General features: G+C 40.9%; 1 protein-coding gene across 1 annotated transcript in view; it reads left to right on the plus strand.

Annotated features, from left to right (window-relative positions):
* The window catches only part of LOC147253477 (uncharacterized), a 79,161-nt gene extending 55,468 nt beyond the window's left edge, over positions 1-23,693 (plus strand). The window contains exon 3 of the mRNA XM_086217264.1: positions 23,481-23,693. Coding sequence (XP_086073390.1) covers positions 23,481-23,534 — 54 coding nt within the window. The 3' untranslated portion in view covers positions 23,535-23,693. The remainder of the gene's footprint in view (positions 1-23,480) is intronic.
* The last annotated feature ends 753 nt before the right edge of the window (positions 23,694-24,446 follow it).

Here is a 24,446-nt window from a genome sequence, read left to right on the forward strand (position 1 = left end):
TTTTATCATCCTCATCTCATCACGGAGCTGCTCTGATCACTTGCAGTTGCTCAGCAGCTGACAAGCATACATAGAGGTATGCTAATCAGGCCTGGGACCTGCTTCTTCTTCTTTTTTTTCTTTTTTTTCCTGGTGGATTTGTTTACTGGTGGGTAATTGATGGTGCTTGAGGGACAGACGTGAGTCGGACATGAATCACAGGCGACATGGCTCGTGATAAGGAGCTGAAAGTCGCCTGTAATTAAGCCGGGCACTAGAGACCAATTGTTTGTAGAATGATTTGGTCGGGGCTAATTGACACTAATTGTTTAATCAGATTTTCTCTCCAGTCCATACTGTGAGCAAGTGTGTCCTACCAGCACTTCAGCCAACAATGCAGGGAAAGAAGGCCTCACTCTTGATATGAGATGGTTGGGAGAGGGGGTGGGGAATGTTTGGAATATCACAAGTATGGTCTTGTTGATATTCCAATAAAAGATGCTGCCTTGTAGAAAATGCACACAAAAAAAAGATTCCCTAAAGCACTCACAGACAAAAGTTACGTGCATGTCATGACCAGGATAATCCAGCAAGAGCTTAATGGCAGCCTAGTAATAAACTATTTGATTAAAGAGAAATGCACATGTATTTGTACCCGGATGTTAAATGATTGAACTTCTAATAGGCTCTTTACACAGCAGCCATTTTGACATATAAGCACAGGAGTCATTGATGAAATTAATGATGGTTCCGTTCCATTCAGTTTTTCAGCCATTCTTTTCAGCTAACATGCACAATACCAGAGCCCCGACTCACCTAAATGGAACAGAACCATGATTTATGATATTAATTACAATTGTGTTGCCCTGGAATGACAAAATCAGGCGTGAAGCATTTGAGATTTTGACTTGATTAATTTGCATTGTTATTATTGGTGATTATATTATTGCTATTAACTCTTTTTAGCAAATAAACAATTAATTAATCGCTCTCTGGTTTTTCCCTGTCATGAATGTTGACAAACACCAAAAGTGTGTTGGATGATTTGATGGGTTTGGTTGAGTACAGTTATCAAATTTTGTTCCGTAACGGCGGTGGTGTTGATGAGCTGTTGAACCAAGCAGATTTATGACATTTGGAGGGGGCTCATAAATTAGTGCGGTTATACTCATAATCCTCCCTCACTTGCCGTAGAAACTGTCCTGTTTAGTGCACTGTTGCACACAAGCCGGTTCTTTCTTACACCTCAGACTAGTTTACAATCCTGAATTTGGTACCGGGATGCTGAATTGAGAGAATGGTGGATAATTGGATTTTATTATTTGTATTATCATATGTGGGCCAGTATCCAAACTACAGAACTGTTCTTTTCATGTTGTATAAATCATTTAACAAATGTTTATTTACAAGTATAGATTATTGTAAATCCTCCTACGAATGTATTCAAGTTCACCACACAGGCTCCTGTTTGTCTCCCTCATTTGTATTTTCTGTTCAGTGTTGTAAACACAATGCGGTCGAGTGACGTATTCTGAGTTTATTTCATACTCATCTCCACTTTGTTAACTCTGTAAGAAGAGATAAAAACTAACACAATTTACACAATAAATGATATCTGAAGACATGGCTAGCAGAGCCATCCTAGCAAGCGTGGAACCTTTCGCAACACTGGCTAACATTAGCCTAGCTACAATAGGAGTTCTATCAAAAAGAACACGCTCCACCGTGATGATTTAACACTGCTAGATATTAAATACATCAAATAATGTTGTAATAAGATTAAAGATATTTTAACTGCAACGTTTTGAAGAAGATATTGTCTGACAGCCTCATAAACGTGTCCAAAACAACCTTAAAATTTAGCAGTTCGTTTTCTTTTGCGCCACAAACAATTATAAAGGAGATTTATTTAAATTTCTAAACATACTTACATTTTTTTAATCAGTAGATTAAAACTACGTTTTCAATTCATCATTAGAACTTTTAGCGTTAGCCACAATACTATGTGTGTGATGTCCCACAGCTCTTGATGTCCCAACGGAAAAATTTGGTGTTCAAAAGATTGGCTGTTATCTTAATGTTGAATATTTTTAATAAAATTTTGCAGAAAAACTTCTTTTTAAAATGTTTAAAGCATGTAAATGTTTAACAATAGTAGGAATATTGGGTTCAAAGGTGTAATTGTTGGTTTGATTCCCAGTCAGACTGTAAGTGCTGTCCCACCTTACTTGTTATTTCTCTCCTCTGTATAATAAAGGTTTAAAATGCCCCAGTCTAAAACAGAATGGCCGCGTATAATATTTTAACATTTTAACATCCTTACCCAACATTTTTATGGAGTACTTTCAGAGGAATGTCCTACGAACATCAATACAAATACTCTGAAGAAAAACCCTTTTTGCGCTAAAAAGATTACAAGGACATTGCATGCTAACATTTTCACAATAAAACCTTTCTTGCCGGTATCTCTCTTCATCGATGCTAATCTCAGGAAAGAAGCTGAGGCTGTGGCACCAGACAATCTGTTTTTGTCCGATTAAATGATGAAGCAGAGCAGATAATTAGAGACAAGAATTTCTTCTCAATGTGTTTTAATCCAGCAAGTCTGAATAACGAGCCGATGATGGGTGGAACTGGACATGTGAACATGGGATGTAACATCATTACATTTAATGGCGATTAAGCTGTTTTAATTAACACAAACTATGATGGGAAATTAATGGTTATTACTCTGGGGCTGGCAGAGGGGAACATTGGTTCTCTCCTCACCTAATGCACCACACTGGGTGCCAAAAAAACCTGGACTGTCCTGAAAAGTTCACAGGTCCATTTTATGATATATTTACTCACCAGGTGGTGTCGAATACATACTGACAGCGCTCGATTTAATCAGGCTGTTTCCTGCTGAATTTCCTTCTTTTCAGTAGTAGAAACATGCAGGTACCTTTCGGTCAGGATACATAATTTATTTATGTACTTGCTGTTTGGCTGCCTTCTTGGACAGGTCACCATTCCAAAAGAGATTTTATTTGAAAAAAACCTGGTTTAAAAAAAAAAAATCTCCACTGAGGTCTGAAATCTCAAAGCTTAGTCAAATGAAATTGTTGGAAACACTGGACTGTCTAAATAACCCTTCTCGACTATGAATTTTTTGTTGCCTTACCACTACACTGAAACTTACGTGAGTCAGAATTTCAATTAAACTGTTCAACTATTTTCAGAAAGACCCTAAATCCGATCATTCAATTGCAGCACAATTTTCATCCCTTCAACCGTTAAAACTGTTCCTGACTGTTTGAACTATTGTTTTTTAACATTGCACATTATTCACATTCCAATTAGCATTTATCTTTTCTGTGTCGCTTTTCAATAAAGTTTTCTAATTTATTGTGGAAGGCCGGCTTTACTTTGTGCTAATAATTGGATGCTATTGAAAGGATGAGTTTCATTGATTTTGTGGATGACTGGGAGCATTACCAGGCCAGACCATAGATTGTCAGCAAGGTCTGCGTTGAGCTGGGATCGATGCCGGTGAATCTTCCCCTCTGGTTTTTATTTACTTCTGTCTCCATTGATTGAAACATGCAATAGTTCAGGGGCTATTATCACACTGATGCTAAGTTTCTCTGTCTCCCCATCGAAATGCTTCCCTCTGTTCCTTGGCAATATCTCACTCTAGCAAGTGCTCCCATCTTTCCCTTTCTAACTAATGAGTTAAGAGTATTGCTATGACCTGTAAACATCAATCATGGAGAAAGAGGCAGACAGTGACTAACTGCACCAGCAGCACAGGGATAAAATGAAATGAAAGTATACAATAAAAGATACATCCAGATTGCCGGAGAAACTGAGGGGAATGATGCTACAAATGAATTTAGATCATCATCAAGAGTTTACAAACTTGTGCATTTATGGCAAATGATCATTTGATAACTTTTATTAAAGAAAATTGTCTTATCAATTTAGCAGAGGCTGACTATTCATACCTTAAAGAGCGGGACAAAGACATTGCAACTTTTTTGTTCTCTCATTGTGAATTCAGCGGTGTTCCTAATCCAATTTAGTTCTCTCAGGGACTGAAAAAAAAGCTCTGAATTTCTATTCAGCTGTTAAAATTAAACTTTCTTTTTCTCCAAATGAATAACTTGCGCAATCTGTTCTGTAGTAGCTGCCTGTCTTGATTGTTTCTACAATACAACATAAAGATGGTGCTGCACAAGTGGCCCATCCTACGTTTACATATCTTATTTCCTGACAAGACAACAGAAAGGTCAGTGTCCTACCCAACTGGGACTCTCATGATTGAATGTAATCAGTATGTACTTGTTATTCTGAGTGCTGGGCCTTTCTTTTATTTGCTGGTCCAGAAGTTAATTTCCCTGGTGACCTTTGTGTAATAAAACAGTATTATCTGTTGCAGGAGCCACAACAAGGAAGCAAATTAGCTTCCTCAGCAGTGTTTTGTCACGGAGGAGATCAGTTATAAGTTTATTTACTTTAATTAGATTAAGGGTGCTGTAAAGGCATGTGTCTGTGTGGGAATCATCCCTTGTCTCCCTGCATTATCTGATTGTCCCAGCAGCCGGCGTATTGGTCAATGCTTGTGCAATTTAATGATTGTTCACTCAGTGTAGTCAACGGAGACACTTGCATATATATGAGAGGTGGTGTGTTTATCTTCTGTTTGTTCAATTAAATCCAGGCACTTTGTGCCTACACTACGGAGGAGTGTTCTAAAGCAAATTGCGAGCACGCCGACGTTCAGAAGGAAATAATCGAGCTGTTGATTTCTCACACTTTCGCACGAACACATGTTACCTGATACTGTGGAATTCCTCTAATCCTTTCCCTACTTTTTGTGCGAGTTTTCCTTTTTAAACTGGATCCCTTTTTCTTAAGTGCACTCAGATATCTCAGACGAATGCCTTAGATTTCCTTTTATCAGGAGATTGTCTACGACTGTGATTTCTTTGTTTTTAAAAGATTTCCAATGGATGAAAGTGATAGTTAATCTTCTGTGTTCAGGTATTTCCAAAAAAAAAAAATCTGAATTAGATTAAAAAGTGATGGCGAACAAGACTTCAGAAATACATTTTCCATTTGAAATGCATCCTATGGCAAGCTGTTGCAGTTTAGACTAAAGGTGAATGTGAGAGGAGAGGCTGTGAGCTGTGGAGGCCAAAGTGAATGCAATGCTTTACTGACCCGAGGAATCTCTTTTATTATGGCCTCTTTGTGCCTCTCCCTCCGCTGCTCTGTCAGGCCATTCAGACTCAGTGGCAGCCACCTACATTATATCCTGGATAGGCAGGACATTCATGCCTTTTTAACCCATTGTCCTTCCCCCTGGGGTGAGGGCCCAGAGCGGGATGTGAGAACCCCAGGCTTGGTATTGTGTCCCTCTGCGCTCTTCACACACCCGGCGGGGGACTTCCTTTCTGGTGTCACCGAAACCTGTGTGGTGTAATCCGCAGCTCCCTGCTGAGCAGGATGGGAAGGTTATTAAAAGTGCGTCTAATGTCTCGTTAATAAATCGCTTCCATTTTCCGCTTCATTTCTAGGTAATCGTGTTGGGAGTGTGGATAGGAAGGAATGTGTACCCGCTCCTGTGTTTTCCGTATCAAAGCAGCATAAAAATTAGCTTTTCTTTTTATTGTCAGCTACAAGTATCACTGAGGCACGGGTAGATCCATTAAAGATGTGACCCTCGCATTAAAGATCAAGTATCTGGACGGCTGTGTGACAGGGTCAACCTACAAGGTGTTGATGCTGCCGTGATTGCTGGAGGAGAGATATTTAAACATACTGAGTCCAGCCTGGAGGTTCGGGTTAATGGTGTCTTATACTGTGACCCGGTGGATGCTGCGTTAAAGTCTCCTCTGGGGTTAGCTCTATAAAGCAGCAGAGGTCACTTCAGTTAGAGTGCTGCTGTGTTAAGAGGTTAGAGAGCAGAGGTCCCCACAGCGTGGTATCACAAGCACTCTCCATGATGCGTTAAGGATGCTGATGTCTCTGATTGCCACTGTGGGACCTGGAGGTGAGGTTAGGGATGGCTGAGGACTGCTGGGGTAATCCCATTAACTGTGACTCCTGTAGCCTTCTCCCCCAGTGTGTGTGTGTGTGTGTGTGTGTGTGTGTGTTTATGTTTCAGAGTGCTAGTGAAGGAGACTCTGTGTGTGTGTGTGTGTGTGTGTGTGTGCAGGGTGGGGGGGGCGACCCAAAAGACATTAGCTTGCCCCAGAGGTCAGAGGACAGACAAAATTTAAATATATGTGCAGCATTAATCAAATATGAGCGTCTCTCCTGTTCTGAGCGACCACTCAGTGTGAGTAATTACCTGTCACAAGTTGCAAACCATCAAGTACCAAGTTAGCGACGTCCAAATTCACTCATTTTTTGTGCTTTAATCACTAATCAATCATTTTTTCTTTCTATTTTAGCGTTGTAATCTTTTATAGTAAATAACTGCATATTTATTCATAAAATCTTCCCAAGAGTCACATGTGAAGTTTTTTCAAAATAGCCAGCTTGACGGGTGAAGGAGTGTCTCAATCAATATCAAGAAAGTGAAAGATCCTTTCAACAGTAACGGGTTAGTCAGATTCAAGCGGAGGTGCAGTTTTCACTGATTAGTTTAAACACTTAATCATTTAAAAAAAGTTCTGCATGCTTGTTGTTGGTTAATTGGTTTCAATTATCACTTGTCTCTCATTTGGGGTGTGCAACAATTAGCTAAAGTTCTGCTTCGAACGGCAAAAAAAAAAATGTATTGACATCCTTGACAGCTGCAAAGTTGTTAGCATTGAGTTGATTTTAACAGCATTGTTAAAGACTAAATAATGGTGGTTATTATGTGCTGTATATTCCCAGGCGAAATGCATTACTCCCAGGCAGACAGTTAATGCGTCTGTGGAAATATAAGTGGGGCAGTTATGGCAAACAAAAAGCTATCAATGATTGTGAATAGAAAAAAAAATACTGTGTGTGTGGGGGGGTCAAATGTCAATGGCAGGGAGTACGAGACTGTTTGGAATTATCAATAATGGATTCTGTGTTCAAGGGTCGGATATTCACAGCAAAAAAAGCATTTAGTGGGCAAGATGTGGCGGGCGGAATTCATTCATGCAAGAGCACTATATTATGTACACAATTCAGAGCAAACATGTGGTTAAAGAGCAGAGCACAGAGTCTTCCTTCCTCCATCAAATGAGGTGACATGAAAGGAGAGTGTGAGCTGTCATTCTCATCCTTTACAAAATTCACTGTTTTGTTCATTTTTTTTATGTCAAAATAGTGTTCGGGATGTTGCACCTTAAAAAACACATTGTCTTTGTAAAATCAGCGGAGGCTCTGATTAGTCCAACACTTTATATGAATGTGCTTGTAAGCACGTACATAATAAGTGCGTACAACATGCATGTTAATACCGTAAGAGTGTGCATATCTTGTTTTGTTAGATTTTGAATTTTTTTTATTAACCAATCTTTTTGCAGGTACTGATTTAAAGCAAGAACAAAGACTTATTAAGGTTAATACGTTATGATTTATTACCTATTTAATGTTACTCTTTTATGTTAATGTTGAATTTGGTTTATTTTGATGCTTGACACAGACTTTTTTTTCAAATCTTACTGTATTTTAAAAAAAGAGGGGAGATTTTAATTTTGCGATAGTACACAAATCAAATTGAGCAAGCCCACATATGTTTCTATCATGAGCAATGATTCCTGGGAATATAGTCCCAAACTAATTTGCATGATCAAACCTGACTTCATACATCCAGGAACATGGAAGTGAATTGTTCTCTGCTATTTCGTGTGTTGCTGTTATGCAACATGGCAAATATACTGTACATGTTTTACCGTTTGCTAGAAGAGAGTTGGAAATGTCTCATTATCTCAAGCGCCGCGAGTGCTAGCTACAAGCTAACGCATCAGCCATCTAATCCCATTCAGCTCACTCTCATTGGCTACTATTGGTTTCTTCTCTTCTCTATATTAACATCTGTAAAACTCCTCACACTACAAAAGTGTTTGGGCAATTAATCTGTCAGGATCAGTCTCGAATTGGGAATTATCCCCAGTGGCCCAGTTATCCTCTAGTGGGCATAATGCCTCAGGAATTATTATTATTACATTTGTTGAAATTAATTTAGCTTAAAATTCTTAATATTCTGTCTGTTGAAGAATGTTTTAATTCGATTGTGAATCATTATTAATGAAAAAGTGATCATTTATGATGTTTTTGTCTGAAAATACAGACATGTTGATACACAGAACATGTCTCAAAGGGTACATTTAATTATTTGACTGTAAGTAATGCAGTTAAGATGGATACTCGCAGTTATTGGTATTTGGAATAATATAGTGAGTGTGTGTATCGACCAGACTGGAGTCTTGTAGCATCTGTCAATAACAGTAGATGAATCTAATTATTGTTCCTCTCTGTCTACTCAGTTAACTGTCGGCATGGGAGCCCTTATCCTGGTTGTGGAGTAAACACGCACACAGACACACACACAGACACACACACACACAGACACACACACACACACACACACACACACACAGACACACACACACACACATAGAACGATCCCAACGTTAGGACAGTTGGCTTAGACTCACTCCTTTACCTTAAAGCTGTACGACGAACAGTCATGCTGGAGGATAATGTACAGAAACTCCTTTATTACTCACTGATAAAGCTTCTCTCACTATGGACATTGTTCTTGTGTTTTCTCTTCAATTATTTGTGCATTCAGTTTTGAAAACATCAATATTGTGTTATCTACTTACATTAGTAATATAAAACCTACCTTTTTTGTTTTTACACATCATCGATGCTCTGAAGATTAATTTACTGTATTTTGTGAGCTCAGACACCTTGTGATCCTTTTAAACACATTTACTGTCTGGAGCTGGAGTCTAAATCCCTCTTTAGAGAAAGATTATATAAAGAATACATGATTTTGATTGATAACATGTCTGCTTTAAGCCTTCAGACCAAGATTCTATGAATTTGGCCTCTAATAAATATGTCTTCCAGTGCACGAGCAGCTTGTTTGTGTCCGTTCAGTCATAACAAATTGCCATGTACGCTGACATTTGCACAGACCTTCTGTGTTGGCCCTATGATGATGGAATTTACATCATAGGGACCCAGAAGTGGAAACACTATAGCTGAATGAGCCTTACTATTGGTGAACTCTATTCTGGATGACTTTTCTCCAGCTGAGCTCTTCCATCCTACCCCATTAGTCTGACAACAGCCTAACAAGAACACCAGGAGTCCAGCCTGCCTAAGGATCGTGAACTGCACTACATAAACGAGCTAAAACCTGAAAATCATCCACACATTCAGGTGGTATGGAAAGATGACACTGTTGTGTCAACTGTGCCCAACTACACCTGTCCCAGCAGCTCAGAGCTTGCTACGCCATCTAAGATTATCCAGATTTTGCTGGCATCACACCTCCATGAACGCCACCTAGTGGGCCGTATAAGCCAGGTAGATTGATGCGCATTCTGCAATGTTGACATCCTGTTAGCCTTCAACCAAAGGGCAAGTAGCAAGCTCTTTATATAGGCTTGGATGAATAAAGGATGCACCCTCCCATAGAATGCCCCCACCAGTACTAGGACACCTGTTCAGTTTGTCTCAGCTGGGATGTTGTGTGAACCATTATTGCAGATTTCTTATGCGCAGCAACCCCATGTGCACCTAAACTTTGAACTTTTCTGATAACCATTTACAATGAGTGTACATAAATGATGTTTATTTAATGTGTATGGGTGATAAATAATTGTTACTTAAGCTTAATTAACCATTTATTAAAGCTTTTTGTTTCCCATTGTAAAGTGGGGAACATGTATCCCTCAGATAACCCCAGCTTCCCATCCATCAACCCGTAAACATAACATGAACATCAGTAAATGATTAGTTTAAAGCTAACTAAAGGTTAACTAATCCTTACTAATGCTTAACTAAACATTAATAAACCATTCTTAATGTGCTCTCATTGTAAACTGTTACTTTTTTTGCGGAGAATAGGAAACAACAGCCCATTAAACAATGACATACAGTGCAGTGTACAGACTGGCATTTCCTTACGAATTTAGTTTCCCCACAGCAAGACGAGCATTATGTGTCATTCACAGAAAACACACATACACATACATACATAAGCGTTCATCTTTGTTTGTTCAGTCTGTCTCTTCGCACCGCCGTGTGAGGCCATTCAGGGACTCCCACTATCTCTTCAGGTTTTCAAGCGAAAGTCATTTGAGTTCAAAATCTTCTTTGGCGAGTGCAGCACTTCATCAAGGGTGAAGACTCCCTGGCTATCACAGATGTATCAGTTGGTCTGATAAAGCCTTTGCCCTGGTCCCCACACAGCAACATCCCATCATAAATAAAAGCAGCAGAAAAGAGGCCTTTGTCACTGTTTATCTGGACTGCTTTTCTTCCTCGCCCTTGATTTCCTCTTCAGAAAATTGATGCACCCTTAAATTGAAGCAGAAGGCTTGACAGGTAATGGTTAGTGTGATAACTGCTCAGATTTCATCAGCCCTGGCTTTTTTTTTCCCTTTGTGTTCAATTGTTGGAACTTTCAGCTAGATTACCTGTCATGCGGTGCATCAGATAAAAATGCAGAGTTGAGGAGATATAGCCAATACTGGAGCCGATAGGAAGAGAAAGATCTCGATGTAGAATGTTGGATGTAAAAGGAAGAGTGAGGACACAAATCTGCATTTATCTGATAGAGTGGCAATTAGAACATATTATTACCATCACAATCACAGCTGGTTTCCTTTAGCCAGAGAGATCAGTGATTTATGAGACATTATGTGACACATGCATGAGTCAGTTTAAAAAAACAAAACTACGTCACTGGGAAATTTGTGGTCCGCTTTTTAAACTTTAAAGTGTTTAATGTAGCGAAAGTATAAATTAAATGAACTTTTCTCTGATTTGACCTTATTTATGAGACGTAAAAAAGTTTTACCATCGAGAAACATTTCTTTTTCTCCTTTATTTAAACTGTCAGCGCTTCTTTCAGAGTCTTTTCTGTTGTGCGAAGCTTTATTGATTATGTGTCAGCGAGAGTCAACCTATTAAAAGAATCTGAATTTGGTCTTTTGCACCATTAATATTATGGTAACCAATAAGGCTGAAATCTTTGGCAGATGTGTGGCATCAATTTTTCTCAGCTATTTTGTCATTATAAACACTTGGTTAGAGTTACATAAAACATGCATATTTTTGACTGGGAAATTTTCTGACGAGAGAAACAGCTGTGCTGGCCTTACAATGCATTAAGTATTTCATCCCTTTTAGATGGTTAAATTGTGCATGAAATGTTGCTGGCGCAGGGTTCTCCCGAGCTGGACTGATTAGGCAACATCTGTTACATTGGGAGAAATCTGTGTCGTTTCTAATTAGCTGTCAAGCTGCAGCTACGTTGTGCCTGATGGTGCTGAGAATCTGCCACAGGTTCCTCTCCTCGTCCTGTCACCTGCTTGTGCCCCCCCCCCCTCCCGACATACACACTCACACCCACCCTTCCCCTTCCCTCCTGCCCCGCTCTTGCCCCCCCCCCCCCTCCCTCCACTCTCCCTCACATCATCTGTAATTAGAGAGCAGGGTCTATACAAAGGAGCGAGCTGGGAGCCAGGCTCAAGCCCATCTGTGCAACCCCATCATCAGCGAGCTCACAACTCCTCCAACACTGGGGGCCGCTCCCGAGTCGGGGCCCCCGCATGCTGATCATCCAATCACACAAACTTTCCTCTTCTGCCTCCTTCCCTGACTCTATCTTCTATCTTCTTCTTTTTTCCATGTGCACTCTTTCAGTGATAGGAAATCTATCACAAGCAGGCTAATTCATCTTGCTTTAATAAGGCTGGTAAATATTAAATACACAACAGGGAGGAACAGACAACACGTTGAGCTGCTATCGACAGAAGACAGCATTAGAGGGATCTGGCATGAGCTGAAATCCATACGGACAAATTAACAAATACAGAACCCTCACAACTGATAACCCACTTTATTCTTTTAACACTTTTACATTATGGCATCAACTTGCTTAATTGCAAATATTTCACAGAATGTTATACTAAATATATAACATCCACATCTTTTTTAACATCTCATTGACTGTGGACGTCTGGACTGTATGGCTTTCATTTCAGTCATTACTGTTTACACAATATGCCACTGCTATAGGTCAAGTCCCCTACTCATCACAATATCTGTCAGGTGATTCATTTCAGTAGCTAATCAATAATTCCTGTTTACACAGACACAGCTTTAGCCCAGACCTTTTCTATCATTCTGCATTCTCATATTTTACTGAAGTGTGTCTGCAAACAAGCTGCAAACACACACTCAACTGACGTAAGAAACCTGCAACACTCTCCAGAAGATGTCAAATATATCCAGTCAGAAACTGGAGTTTCCAAAAATAATGATAAAGTAAATGTTACTGAGTATTTTTCAGACATGACGGCTGCATCAGGTCGAATAAATGCGTTTGTTTATTTGTTCTGTGGGGTAGCAGAAAAATGCCCCATATTTAACTTATTTGCAATAAACTGACAATGCGATTTATATTCTAAAATGGTCATAGATCAGTTACAGATATTTTTCTAGAGGTAAAATACATTTGCCTCATTTCAAAGATAAACCCTTCATGTACCAGATCATGTAAACTGCCCATGACCAAGACCTGAGCGTTTCTACACATTTGTCACAGACATGCCGTAAAACCGTGCCTTCCTTTTTTCTGCTCCTCTCAGATAACATCTCTACACATCTCAGACTATTCCTGACAAGTTACAAGAACCAACATGACGAGAGAAGGAGTTATTGGACAAAGTCAGACGTTCTGCTTCGCTGATGATGAGATGCGTAGATAATGTTAAGCGCTTATTGCAGACACTTAACCACAAGTTAAAGACATTCTGGTCGTGCGTCCTTAAAATCACATGATGTTGATTTAAAAGCCGGTGAGACTTGTTATGTTAGATGAGTAACTCAGGTGTCAGAAATGTCAGATGTGATTTCATGACGGACTCAACGTCCCTTCAATGATGACGCAATTTGCAGACTGACTAATGCAATCAGTGTCTATCTGTTAGACTGCAACTGAAAGATTAATTTGTGGGAAAATGGAACATGGATTTGTTTATTAGTTTAATGAATCTTGTACTTTTACACTAACTATACAGCTACTTGAAACAGTACCGCTTACTTTTCTGCAGTGTTTCATATAAAAACGAATGCACCTCTTAATTAAAAATAATTCAGATTTTTAACAGATTTTTCATGTAACTGAGTTTTGTGTGGCTTTTTGAGCATTTTGTGATGCGAAGTCTAGCAGATAACGTAGAACCCTAGGAAATGGATCGATTCATCGTTTCACCTTCAGAATTTAAAGCATTTGGTCTTTGAACCAGAACAGGAAGTAGGAACATGCTCTAGAACATGCTCAGTTAGCACCCTTCCAGCGGCAGTACCACAGACACAGATTCCATATTCAAATACAGAGATTTAGTGTCATTGAGCTTAATGAGCACTGTAAGAACAAATTCAACTCTTTAAATGAAAACATACTGCAAAATATCATAGTCTGAAGCAAAAATATGCCCAAACAAAACCCACAGCTTTAAAGCAGAATCCAGCTGACCCTGAAACACACAATAATGCAGCACTAAAACAATAAATAAAAAGTTAGAAAGGGGGGATGTCTTTGAAATAGACACAAGGATGTTGCAATTCTCCAGCGAGCACAGTGAGGCAGAGAGCGGGAAGCAGTATGTGACCAAGAATGACAGGCCTGAGAGAATGTCACAGCAATTGCGGGGCCATCACTGGCGAGAGATGATGGGTGATTGCTTTGCGTTCCACAGCAAGTCCATCCTGGAGGACATAGTGCACCCTTGCTCATCTGTGGCCCAACCTTTGGCGCTGACATTTAAAGTGTTGATTTTGGAGCACTTATGCTAATTGTTGTAATTTTCCTGATGAAGCGCCATTCTGATACCTTGATGTGGCCAAGATAGTTTTACATTTTCTATGTGGTCCTCTTTGCCATTTGCACCGCGCAGTGTCAGCTCAGAGTGCTACTGAAAGCAGACAAAATTGCAAGCAAATTGCATCAGATTGCCAACATTGTGAAAAGGTAAATTGCTTGCAAATCTATTTAAACCACTGGCCTATTTTCATCAGCTATGGTACTTGGTATTCATGATTGCTTAATTGGCGACCTTTTCTATTGTGTAGTGCTTTATGGTGCGATGGAAAACGATCTTTACCAAACCAATTACCCTTTTTTCTCCTCACTACTACATTAGAGCTGTGATTGCAACAGCTAGTCCTTTGTAAATGAACTTTCTGGGTTTCAGAAAATAAAGTGTCATTTGTTTGATATGATGTTTTTGAGCGTGCTTTTTTTTTTTTTTTTACTGCAACAAAGATGGACTGTTTTAGTTACACCCTGTCTGCATGTGACAGTAATAAGCCCATAATAACCTTGTCCATTTGAAAGACTTGTTAATATTTTGTCACACTATCAATCATCTGCATTTACCTACTGCTTAGGTTTTATGAAGCCATTCAAATGACATTCGACATTAAATTCAACCGAACATGCTTGATCGAAAAAATAAGTGCACACTTCTTCTTTTTAGTACGTTTATAGCATCATTGTTTTCTTTAAGCTGCCCCAAAACTGCAACTCTTTAATACCAAGAATTGATTCTGTTTCCATCGTCACAGTTTTCATTAATCCACTTGTCAGCAACAAAACTTCATTTTCATTTAATACTGTCTGGAAAGCAGGATGGTGAGAGTGCATCCCTCTCCAGATGAACTTAGTATTCCTGTATTAAATGCTCTCAAGTGCTGTCAGTCTGCTCATGTTTCCTTCTGCCAGACAGGCCAATAGAATTAACCCTGGATTAACCCACCAGGCCGGAGTGTAAGGTAATGGCTTTGGCTTATGGCTGTGTGTGTGCCCAGTGCCAGGTACCATTGACTCTCACTGGCACCATTTGCTACATCTGAGAGGCAACGTGACAGCATGGCCATATCTGTACAGCTGGCATGGGTGTCCTGCTGCCAGGCAGGGATACTACTCCTGCTAGCATGCTCTCTGGCCTTGTCTCCATCTTAATAAACACGGATCCTTTGGGAGAACATGAATGGAAGTTGTTTTTTTCATTCATTTGATGTACGATATGACTTTTAGGTATTACAGCTAATCATCAGAGCCAGAAAACTGTTGCTTTTGACAGGCCTGTGTTTTATACCAGTCATATTTTGCTGTGGCAGCTCGCCTCTCTCATATATAAACACCCCTCATCTCTGCGTCTTTTGTGCTCATGTCTTTGCCTGGGGAAGGGGGCTGAGGGAGTGTAATGTAGATGTGGGGGGGAATCAGTCTGAGCAAGGATGTGGTCTCCCCTCCTGTAGATTAGCTTATTTTAACTGGCTTTTACACAGACGGGATGGGCCTCGTGTGTATAATGAGGAGGGGGTCAAATAAGCCCTCCTGACCATTTCACCAGACCAGAACACACTGAATGGGAATGTTTTTTGGGAGGGGGGGTTGTAAATTTTCTTTGAGTCAGGGCAAAGCTGATTGATCTCTGAGTGTAAAATCAATAAGAGGACACTGTCATTTTTGTAAAGGATGAGCTGGAGAGAGAAAATAAATTAAGACTCCCCAGATCGGCCTGGATGTGCACACACTGGTCACATTAATTCAGTTCAGTCTGTATTTTGTAAATGTTGTCCACAGCTTCAATCTCACTAGCCGTGGCATGCTATGCTAGCAACCGTAGTCATTTTATAACGTTATGTATATTTCATCGCAAACCCTGCAGAGAAATCAGACACTTGCCCTTGCACTTCCTCTGTGTCTTGATTCCTGATAAATCAACTTTGTTATTTACAGAAGTACATCATACCAGGGGTTGATTAAATCAAGAATTGAAAGCCATTGTCTTTCTTGTATGCCCCTTATCAGAACGAATGTACCGGCGGTGGTCATTTGTCTTGGGTTGTTATAAGAAATAAAGACCGGTGCTCTTTTCTCTTCTGCAAGATATTGCAAGAAGATTAATTTACTGCCTCTCATCTCTTCCCTCCTCAGTTTACTGTCTGCAAAGTCTCCTGTGATATTCGTCATGCTTACATATGCTGGTTTCACTTATTCATTCCTGTTTCGCCTTGATCCTCTCATCTATTATATTACACTTCTTCCCAGCACAGAGAATATAGTCCTCATGGCCTTACTGGATTGATGGTTACTGAAACTATTGCATAACATCAACTTTTCAGTGAGCCATTTTTCAATATGTGCCCACCTTTGTTTCATTTGATCAGTGCTTGGTGCTCACTTCTTGAGCAAGTGTCTTTGTTTTGCATCATGTAGGACATCAAGTGTGTGTGTGTGTGTGTGTGTGGGGGGGGGGGCGTATATTCCCTGTGCCTTTTATCAGCTGCCCTCTAATGTATCAGATGAGGATCCACTCATCACGTCGCTGTGTCTCTGCTGTTCACCCGAGCCATTAAGGACACATCAGACTATCAGGCAGCAGCTCGTGGAGACTCACAGGCATACAAAAAAAAAACCCCTTTAGTCTCATCCTGAATAATCTTCAGGACAGAGAGGCTTCATGTGTAGCCAGGGGGGGGGTGTAGAGCAAGCACTGTGGGATAGAGACCTGACAGACTGAAGACTTTAAGAGTCACATATCATATGTGTGGGTCAAGTTTACAGACCTTGTGGATTGATAAGATTCATTCCTCTCTTGACTACACATGGAAGCCTAATTAGAGCAGATTCATCTGGATATATAAACCATCAGAAATACCCTGACCCAGGAGGTTCTGAGACATCTTTGTTTTGCAAACTAGTGGTGAAAGGAGATAATTTGTATGTGAAATACTCATTTAATTCACATTCACTAAGCAGGTTATCAAATTAAATCAGAGCTCTTTTAGGCCTGCCACTTGGGCTTTTGGGCCTGGCTTCATGTGTAAAATTGGCCAACAAGAGATTTGGGGGAGCACTTTGAACGCCCCTGTCACGTCATCTCTTGGCTCCCGTCAGGAGGCCGATCCCAGGGTCAGAGCTTGTGGGGAGATGCCTCTATGGACTGCCACAGGGTGACAGGGCCACAACACCACCTCCAGCTGGGCAACTTATTACAGCCCAGGTCTTTCTCACCCCTCCTCATCTGCCCCAGCCATTCACAACATCATCAAGCCATCACATATTCATGAAGCTGAGGGCTGGTGGAGTGTGCGTTTGGGAGGGAATGGTGGAGGGGGTTGAGGTGGGGGGTACCAGTGAGGTGACACTTGTGGTGGATGTGGTGATGGTGCAGTGGTTGAGAGAATGCAGTTGGTGACTGGGGGGTGGGGTGGGGGTGAGTCTGCAGGTGGCTGTCACATCCGTAATTGCCTCATACTTCCCTCTGCAGCGTAAAATTGTTTTCATTATGTGTCATGCACACAGTGCCAGGCAAGGGCCCCTTGAGAGCATTCCCAAGAGCCAGAGGGAGGAGGCACTCCATTTAAACAGCCGCTTAGCTTCAAATAAGAAAGGAGAAAAGGAGCTGCGAGAGGAGGTGGAGGAGGAGGAGGACAGGAGAGAGGGAAGGGGTGTGGAAAAAACAGAGGAAGCTCATCATTAACTGTGTTCGAACAACAGCAGACAAGTGTGAGCTCATGCACAAAAACCAGGCAGAGCTTATCCCAAACATCTCAGTTACCAGGGGGGAGTTGTGTGGCTTTAACCACACTGTGAGCTCCTGGAGGGCTTCCGTGGTCAGAGGGGGGAGAAAAACAAGGAGCGGGAAAAGAAAAGAGGAAAAAAAAAGTTTCCACCTGACTGGAGTTCCCATGGTTTGCCATGCAGGAGGGTAAGCAGGTTTCAGCAATAAACTCAGGCATTGTCAGGCAATAATGCTCAGTCAGGTCCCTCCATTGGGATTCAAGGGTGTCTTTTTCTCTGCTCCCTGCGCTGCACTAATCACAGGCCTACTTTGTTTAATTGCAGCAAAAGGGAGAAAATGTGTTCAAGAAGTCATCCTAATCCCTCCCCTTTATCCCCTGCTCCCTCAACAGCCCCGGGTTTGCCTCTCCATACTGTCCCTCTCCTCTGCTCCCCTCCCCCTTTTTCCTTTTTTAATGAATTGTGGAACTTCAGAGACAACAAACAGCAGAACAGTGATAAATAAAGGATAGAGCATGAGGGGGAGTAGCATAGGTAAAGGCCTGAGGTGTTGGCTAGTTATCTAAGGAAGGGAAAAAAACACTTCCGGTGGGTTTAATTGCTTGAGCAAAGCGCCATTACTGAAGTTTTTGGATGCTGCTGATGTGTAGGAGGTGGGTAGGAGGATCAGAGGGAACTAGTTCCTGCTGCTGCAATCAGCTGCTAGTAGCCCGCTGGGCACGCAGCCTCAGAATAACTGTCGCTGTAAAGAATGTCAAAGGACATAAATTCACTTATTTATTATTCTTGTTTTCAGATTAAGAAACTTAAGGTGCATTGCAGTGTTATAGCTGATGACTCTGAGGTCACAGGCACCAGGGGGGTGAGGGAGGGGATTTATCAATCAGGACTCCTCGTATTTCTAAAGCTGAATAAAAAGCGACCCATGAAGAGACAAACCAGTCCCCTTTAAACCAAAGGCTTTTCTTATTCATTAGATCCGGATTCTGGCTTCTCCCTTTACCTCCTTTTCTAGAGAATGAAGGTCCTCAAGCATGGAAATCACTCAGTGGAAGCAGGCAAAATTAATTCCTGAAATCACATGACATCATTCTTGAATCAGATCATTTATTGTCGCTAAGGGTTTTTGTAATAAGTATTTCTTTTTATTTAATTAATTAATTCTGCATTCGAATAAAATCGTAGATGATAAATACCACATCAACATTGGAGATTATTATTTTACTGTGAAATTTCATATATTTATTTAATATCTATATACAGTATATGAATGTTAACAACATGAGAAATAGTGCAATTTAATCTTTCTCAAATGCGAAGATGTAAAATATGTTCAGATGCAGTTTGAAAAAATGCCTTTTTCACCCAGACAGTTATACAATCCTCTCCATCGCCACAATGGGGTAAATTCATCAGTAAATATTAAAACAACATATTATACAATTAGAAACCCTTGTGGCCTGAGTGGATGAGGGTTTTAGATGAGAAAATCCACCCTAAGTAAACGACTTCCCATGTGACCCAGGGCAAGTCACTTAACCTCTGTTTTCATGCCCACCACCCAAGTTTAAACAAGAGGATTGCTCAGTTCACTCCTCAAGTCCTCTTGGTCCGAATCATGTTGTTAAGTCTGAAAGACCCTTAAACAACAAAGTCAACACATGCGCAATTTTTTTATTTACTAGAATGCAACACTCATTGAGTACAGAAGTACACAGCAAATCATCACTTATCATTATTTTGAAGCATCCATGTCAAACCTTTGCTGCAACAACCTAACAATATTCATAAACCTGTGCAATTTCCATCAGCTTTTTCCTTTAAGTAGCACGAATCTGCTCGAGACTGTTGCAAGCCAATGAGGGCCGCTGATGCCTGTGAATGTAGTATTATGACCCAATCTCTTTCTCACTCCCTGAAAGACTGTTTAAATGGTTTGGTTTATTATTGGCCAAGGAAGGCTAAAGGCTTCTGTCAGCATTTGGGAGAGGGAATCACTGCCTCTTTACTGGACAGCTGTTCCGGCCTTACCCCACTTTTCATATGGATATGTATGTTAATGACAGGCAATGGACTGGAGATGAAGAGGCCTGAGCGCTAGGCCCTCTCTTCAGCGCACTTCTAAAGCCTCCACAAAAGGAGCAGTAAAAGAGGCTGCAATGGTGAAGCTCCCACTTTTGTGCCCTGAATTAGTTCTGCAAGCAATGAAAGTGATCTTTTTTGGACGACAGGGGAAGTCTGCCGATGGCTGGACCAGCTCATTAGCACAAAAGTCTGTTGGGACATATAATTGACTGACGCAGATCCCCCGCCTGTCACAACACAGCACAAGCTGTGGGACAGAATCTATATACAGAGAAATACCTTCCAAACTCACCTAACAGTTTACATAAGAGCTGCCCTCCCCCCTGTTTTAAGGTGCTGCTCTGTTTACTTCCTCCATGCTAATGTTGCATCCCACAGGCTGCTGACAGCTCTCGAGCACTGCTTCCTGTTTCTGTCAACAATCTATTGTTGATATCTTCTGTTGATCTGTGGTCTTAAACCATGCAGGAGCAGGAAAACCGTCTCTGTGTGATTAGGCTTTAATAAAACTGGCTGGATTTTATTATCAGGCAGTTAAACAAGTGAAATGTTTGTAGTTGGTATTTATTGACAGATTAAGCTTTTTAAAGAAGTCCTTATTCTGTGGATTGAAAATAATGAAAAAAGAGACTAATATATGACATGCATGTATCAATATTTGATATGCAGCACAGAAGAAAAAAAAACCTCCTTTTTGTTTCATTTCCAGCCTGGAGACTGGAGTAACAAACATGCTCAGCACACCAGAAGCCCTTAATGGCTGCATCATGGTTAAATTGACTGGAAAATGCTGTTTTAATTTCCATGTTAATTGAAATGGACTAATTGTTAATATATTCTGAGACCAAAGTACCAAAATGGAATAATTTCCCCAAAATTTTATCCATTTAGAAATGGCTTTGGAAGCGATCACAGATTCCGAATGTTTGTCTGGCCATGCATTCAAAATTAATCACTAGCTAACTCAAATAATCCAAGTTTTATAAAGTTACTTTTTGGACAGCAGACTTTGATAGAATTTATTTTATTTAAATTCAGAGATTTGGACAATTTAAAGGAGTCCACTTGAAAACAATTGCTATTGTTTTTCCATTTTCAAGCAAAAGAATTTTGTCAAGCAGCTAAATAGGGTATTCTTCATGGTCTCCCTTCTTCACGGGCAACTATAGAAATTAGCCCTACGTTTCTCGGCTCTCACACATGGATACACACGCTTGCATGGACACAAGAAAAATTTCTTTTCTTCTGTCAGCATTCCTGGCCAACAATGGCTAGATTAGTGGACGTGAGGGCCCCCTCGGGGGCACGTATTGTGGCACAGAATACCCTCGGCAGGAACAGCTGGTAGGGGTTAATGGCTACTGAACCTCTCAGCCGGAGCCCTTTCTCTATTGTGTGTTCCGCTCATGGGAAGGAAGGAGGCCACTGACAGCTTCTGGGGTGTGAGGAACCCTCAGAACAGCACCCGGGTCACCCCCAAATGGGGAGCAGGGCAGAGGGTGGGGGAAGGAGTAAGGGGGAGGGGGACCTTGATGCTGAGGGTGGTAGGATGGTGGCAATAGGGAAGTCTCTGTGGACCGAGAACCAAAAGCTGCACATCGACACAGCCAACAGCAGAATTAGCAACAGTGTATATTCAGTAGATAACAATAAGGGCTGAACAATGGGAGGGGCAAACTGTACACAGGAGGAGGAGGGGGTTGTGTATGGGGGTGGCTCTGCTTAGACTGAGTGACATAAATGCATCATGTGATGTACTCACAGGAATTAAAGCACTGCCGCTATTTTACCACCCATGCACTTTAACGCTTTTGCCATTTGTGCTGCAAAAAAAGCAATAGGTTCTTAAACCAAATATTTTGTCTCTGACAAAAATGTTATTTTTTTATACAAAAAAAATTGTAAAAAGGAAAAGCACTTTCAAATTTTGCAGTTGCTTCTTGTTTCTTTAGTCTCATTTTGGGGAAGTGATGTCTGATGTAGGGGCGTCTCTCCTCTGCCTCAGACATTAGTATTCAAAGCTGAGGAGGAAGCAGTTCTCAGATGCTGCGTCTCGGCTGTCGGTGAGTTTCAGCCGTATAAGAGCAGCTCTCCCTTCAAGTCCTCCCTATGTGTGTGTGGCCTGCGTCGCCTTGTCTCATCAGCATTACAGGGCTCCAAGCTTGCCACCCAGAGGAGCCCCTCTGTCAGAGCCAGATAGACCGCACCTCCGATTTTAATCCCTCAGTTAGTCACCCCCCGCTGGGCAGCGTGGAGAAACCCTTCTCCCTGATCCATCCAAGCCTCTCACACCAGTGGCCACCCTCATTAGACGGCTGATTATGATAGCGTGCTGGTGTAATGTTTAATCGAGGCTGACACCTGATTCGCCATGTTACAAATCCTTTCATGCAAATTGAGCCATTTGTGTTGTTTGATATGGAGAGATGGGCTATGAAATGAAAGATTAGCTCTGAAATGAAACACAGGGACACGTGCCCTCTGCTCCTGCCGCTGTGATTACAAAGATAAGCACACATCTTTTTCCATGTATCATGTTGGTCACGACATGTTAAATTAACATGGTGCTTGTTGCCTTGTAGAAATCAGAGAAGCAGCCCATCATTGAGAAAATGCCCCCCCCCCCCCCCGAAACAAGGGCAGGATAATAGGCCTCTGGGAACATATTCTTTGAAATCACGCCAGTCTGTAATGTAAAATATTCAAATATTCTCAGCGTTTTCTGATTCTGAGGCGTCACGTGACAGAAGCAATATAACAAAAAAAAGAAATATTTCTATAGGCAAGCAGATGTAATTTCAGTTTTTCTGAGCAATGTTGAACGATCATTGCGATGCTGTGGGAAAGTTTTTCAATTTCATTGTAAAGACAAAACAAATTGCCGATCTGAGTGTTGAATTTAAATTGCAGGGTGTAGGTTGACATACAGATGGGGTAAATTAAAAGGGTTGAACACCCAGCTCACCGTGTTTCACTGTCTTGCAATAACACCTGTTTTAAGAGTGACCCCTCCCCTCACAGCAAAAAAAGCAAAAGGGACAGTTCTCTACAGTGTCACTTATCAGCAGCCCCCCACCCCCCACCCCCCCATTGTACTGTAAACATTTCATTTCCTCCACTTGTCACAAATGTCTTGCTTGTTGCTCAGGCTTTTAATCTGAAAGACAAAGTCAGCTAGATTGCTCTCTATTTGTCTTTTCTCCCCCCCCCACCTTCTCTCTCATCTCCTCTGACAATCTTGTGACTCCACTTCATGTTCTAGTATTTCTCACCATCTATTTCGGGTGCAAAGGTCATTTAAAGCATGTTCTTTTAAGTAGCTCGCTGCCTTGTCAACCTGAGGTTACAGTGCTGATGTTTATCTGCAGGTCAACAAGAGACGACATCGGCACAAACACTGTCAGACGCCTTCAGCAGCACAGCATAACAGTGTTTAATGACAAAAAAAAAAAATCTCAGTTAGGATGTTTTTGCAAATTAAACTCTACACTATGATTTCGGGGCTTCTGGGCTGGAAGCCAGAACTAGATTGTGAGTTATTGCAACAGCAGAAGTCTTTTTACATGAGTCAATTCTCATCTCAGTGGAAATCTACCTGTTTTTACAAGTCAGCTCCTGTGAGAAACACCTGTACTCAGGAACGGGCTCATTGTTTTCCTTTCAGCTGCATCGTAAAAGATTGAGAGACCAGAGAGACAACAGCAGGCAGGTTTGCTGAATCACTCATCCTCCCTGGCGCCACTCGGCTGACTGAGGAGTTCCTGTCAGAAACACTTCATCAAGACTGATGTTTGAGTGGAAATCACGTGACTTATCCCGGCAATTATGGAGGATATTTATTATATAATTTATTTGCTTTTGAAAAATGCACACTGTATCTCTGATTTAAAAAAAAAAAAACACGATTGATTGCTAATTTCTAATTTGCCATTGTTTGTTTTTTTTATCAAAAGTGGCAAAATTATACTAAATTTGAGAAATTAGAATTTTACAACGCACAGTTAGAATTCACATAGAGAAACATAACATTTCTTCTTTTTTTTGCGTTGGAAAAAATTGGTAGATTCCCTCCAGTTTGACACATTATTTTCTAAATTAGACTCAATCTGCTCATCACCATAGTTTGTGGAGAATAAAAGAGAGTGACTTGTTCTTTCCTGTTAAATATAAATGTTACTGTTTTCCCAAACTGCCCAGAATATTGTAAAGTTATTGATTAGTTGTCATGTTTGGCGGCTCTTATTGATAGCACAAGAATGTGAAAGTATCCAGGAACCTGGATGTAAAGATCAGGATTTATTGCCTCGAATCTCTTGAACAATTTTATCAAAAGCCCATTCCACTGTGACATTTTTTTTCTCCCATAAATCAGCGAGGGGAAATCTATCAGTGGACAGTAGTGAGAGATAGATGAGCAGAGGGATGAGAGGGTCAGCAGAGATTTTTCACCGGTCCTCCCCGTCACCACCGCAGCCTCACTTTTTCACCTTTATGAATTGGTCTTTTACTGACTGGCGGTTTTTAATTTGTTCTTGAAAAAAAAAAAAAAGAAAAACCACCAACATTTAGACTTTGCACATAAGATAATGTATTGATTGTTAAAGCACTGGTGCATTGGGTTCCTGGCTCA

This window comes from Aulostomus chinensis, chromosome 11 (assembly GCF_037954235.1).
Source record: "Aulostomus chinensis isolate RoL2024-O1b breed Wild chromosome 11, RoL_Achi_v1.0, whole genome shotgun sequence".
NCBI classification, from domain to species: Eukaryota; Metazoa; Chordata; class Actinopteri; order Syngnathiformes; family Aulostomidae; genus Aulostomus; species Aulostomus chinensis.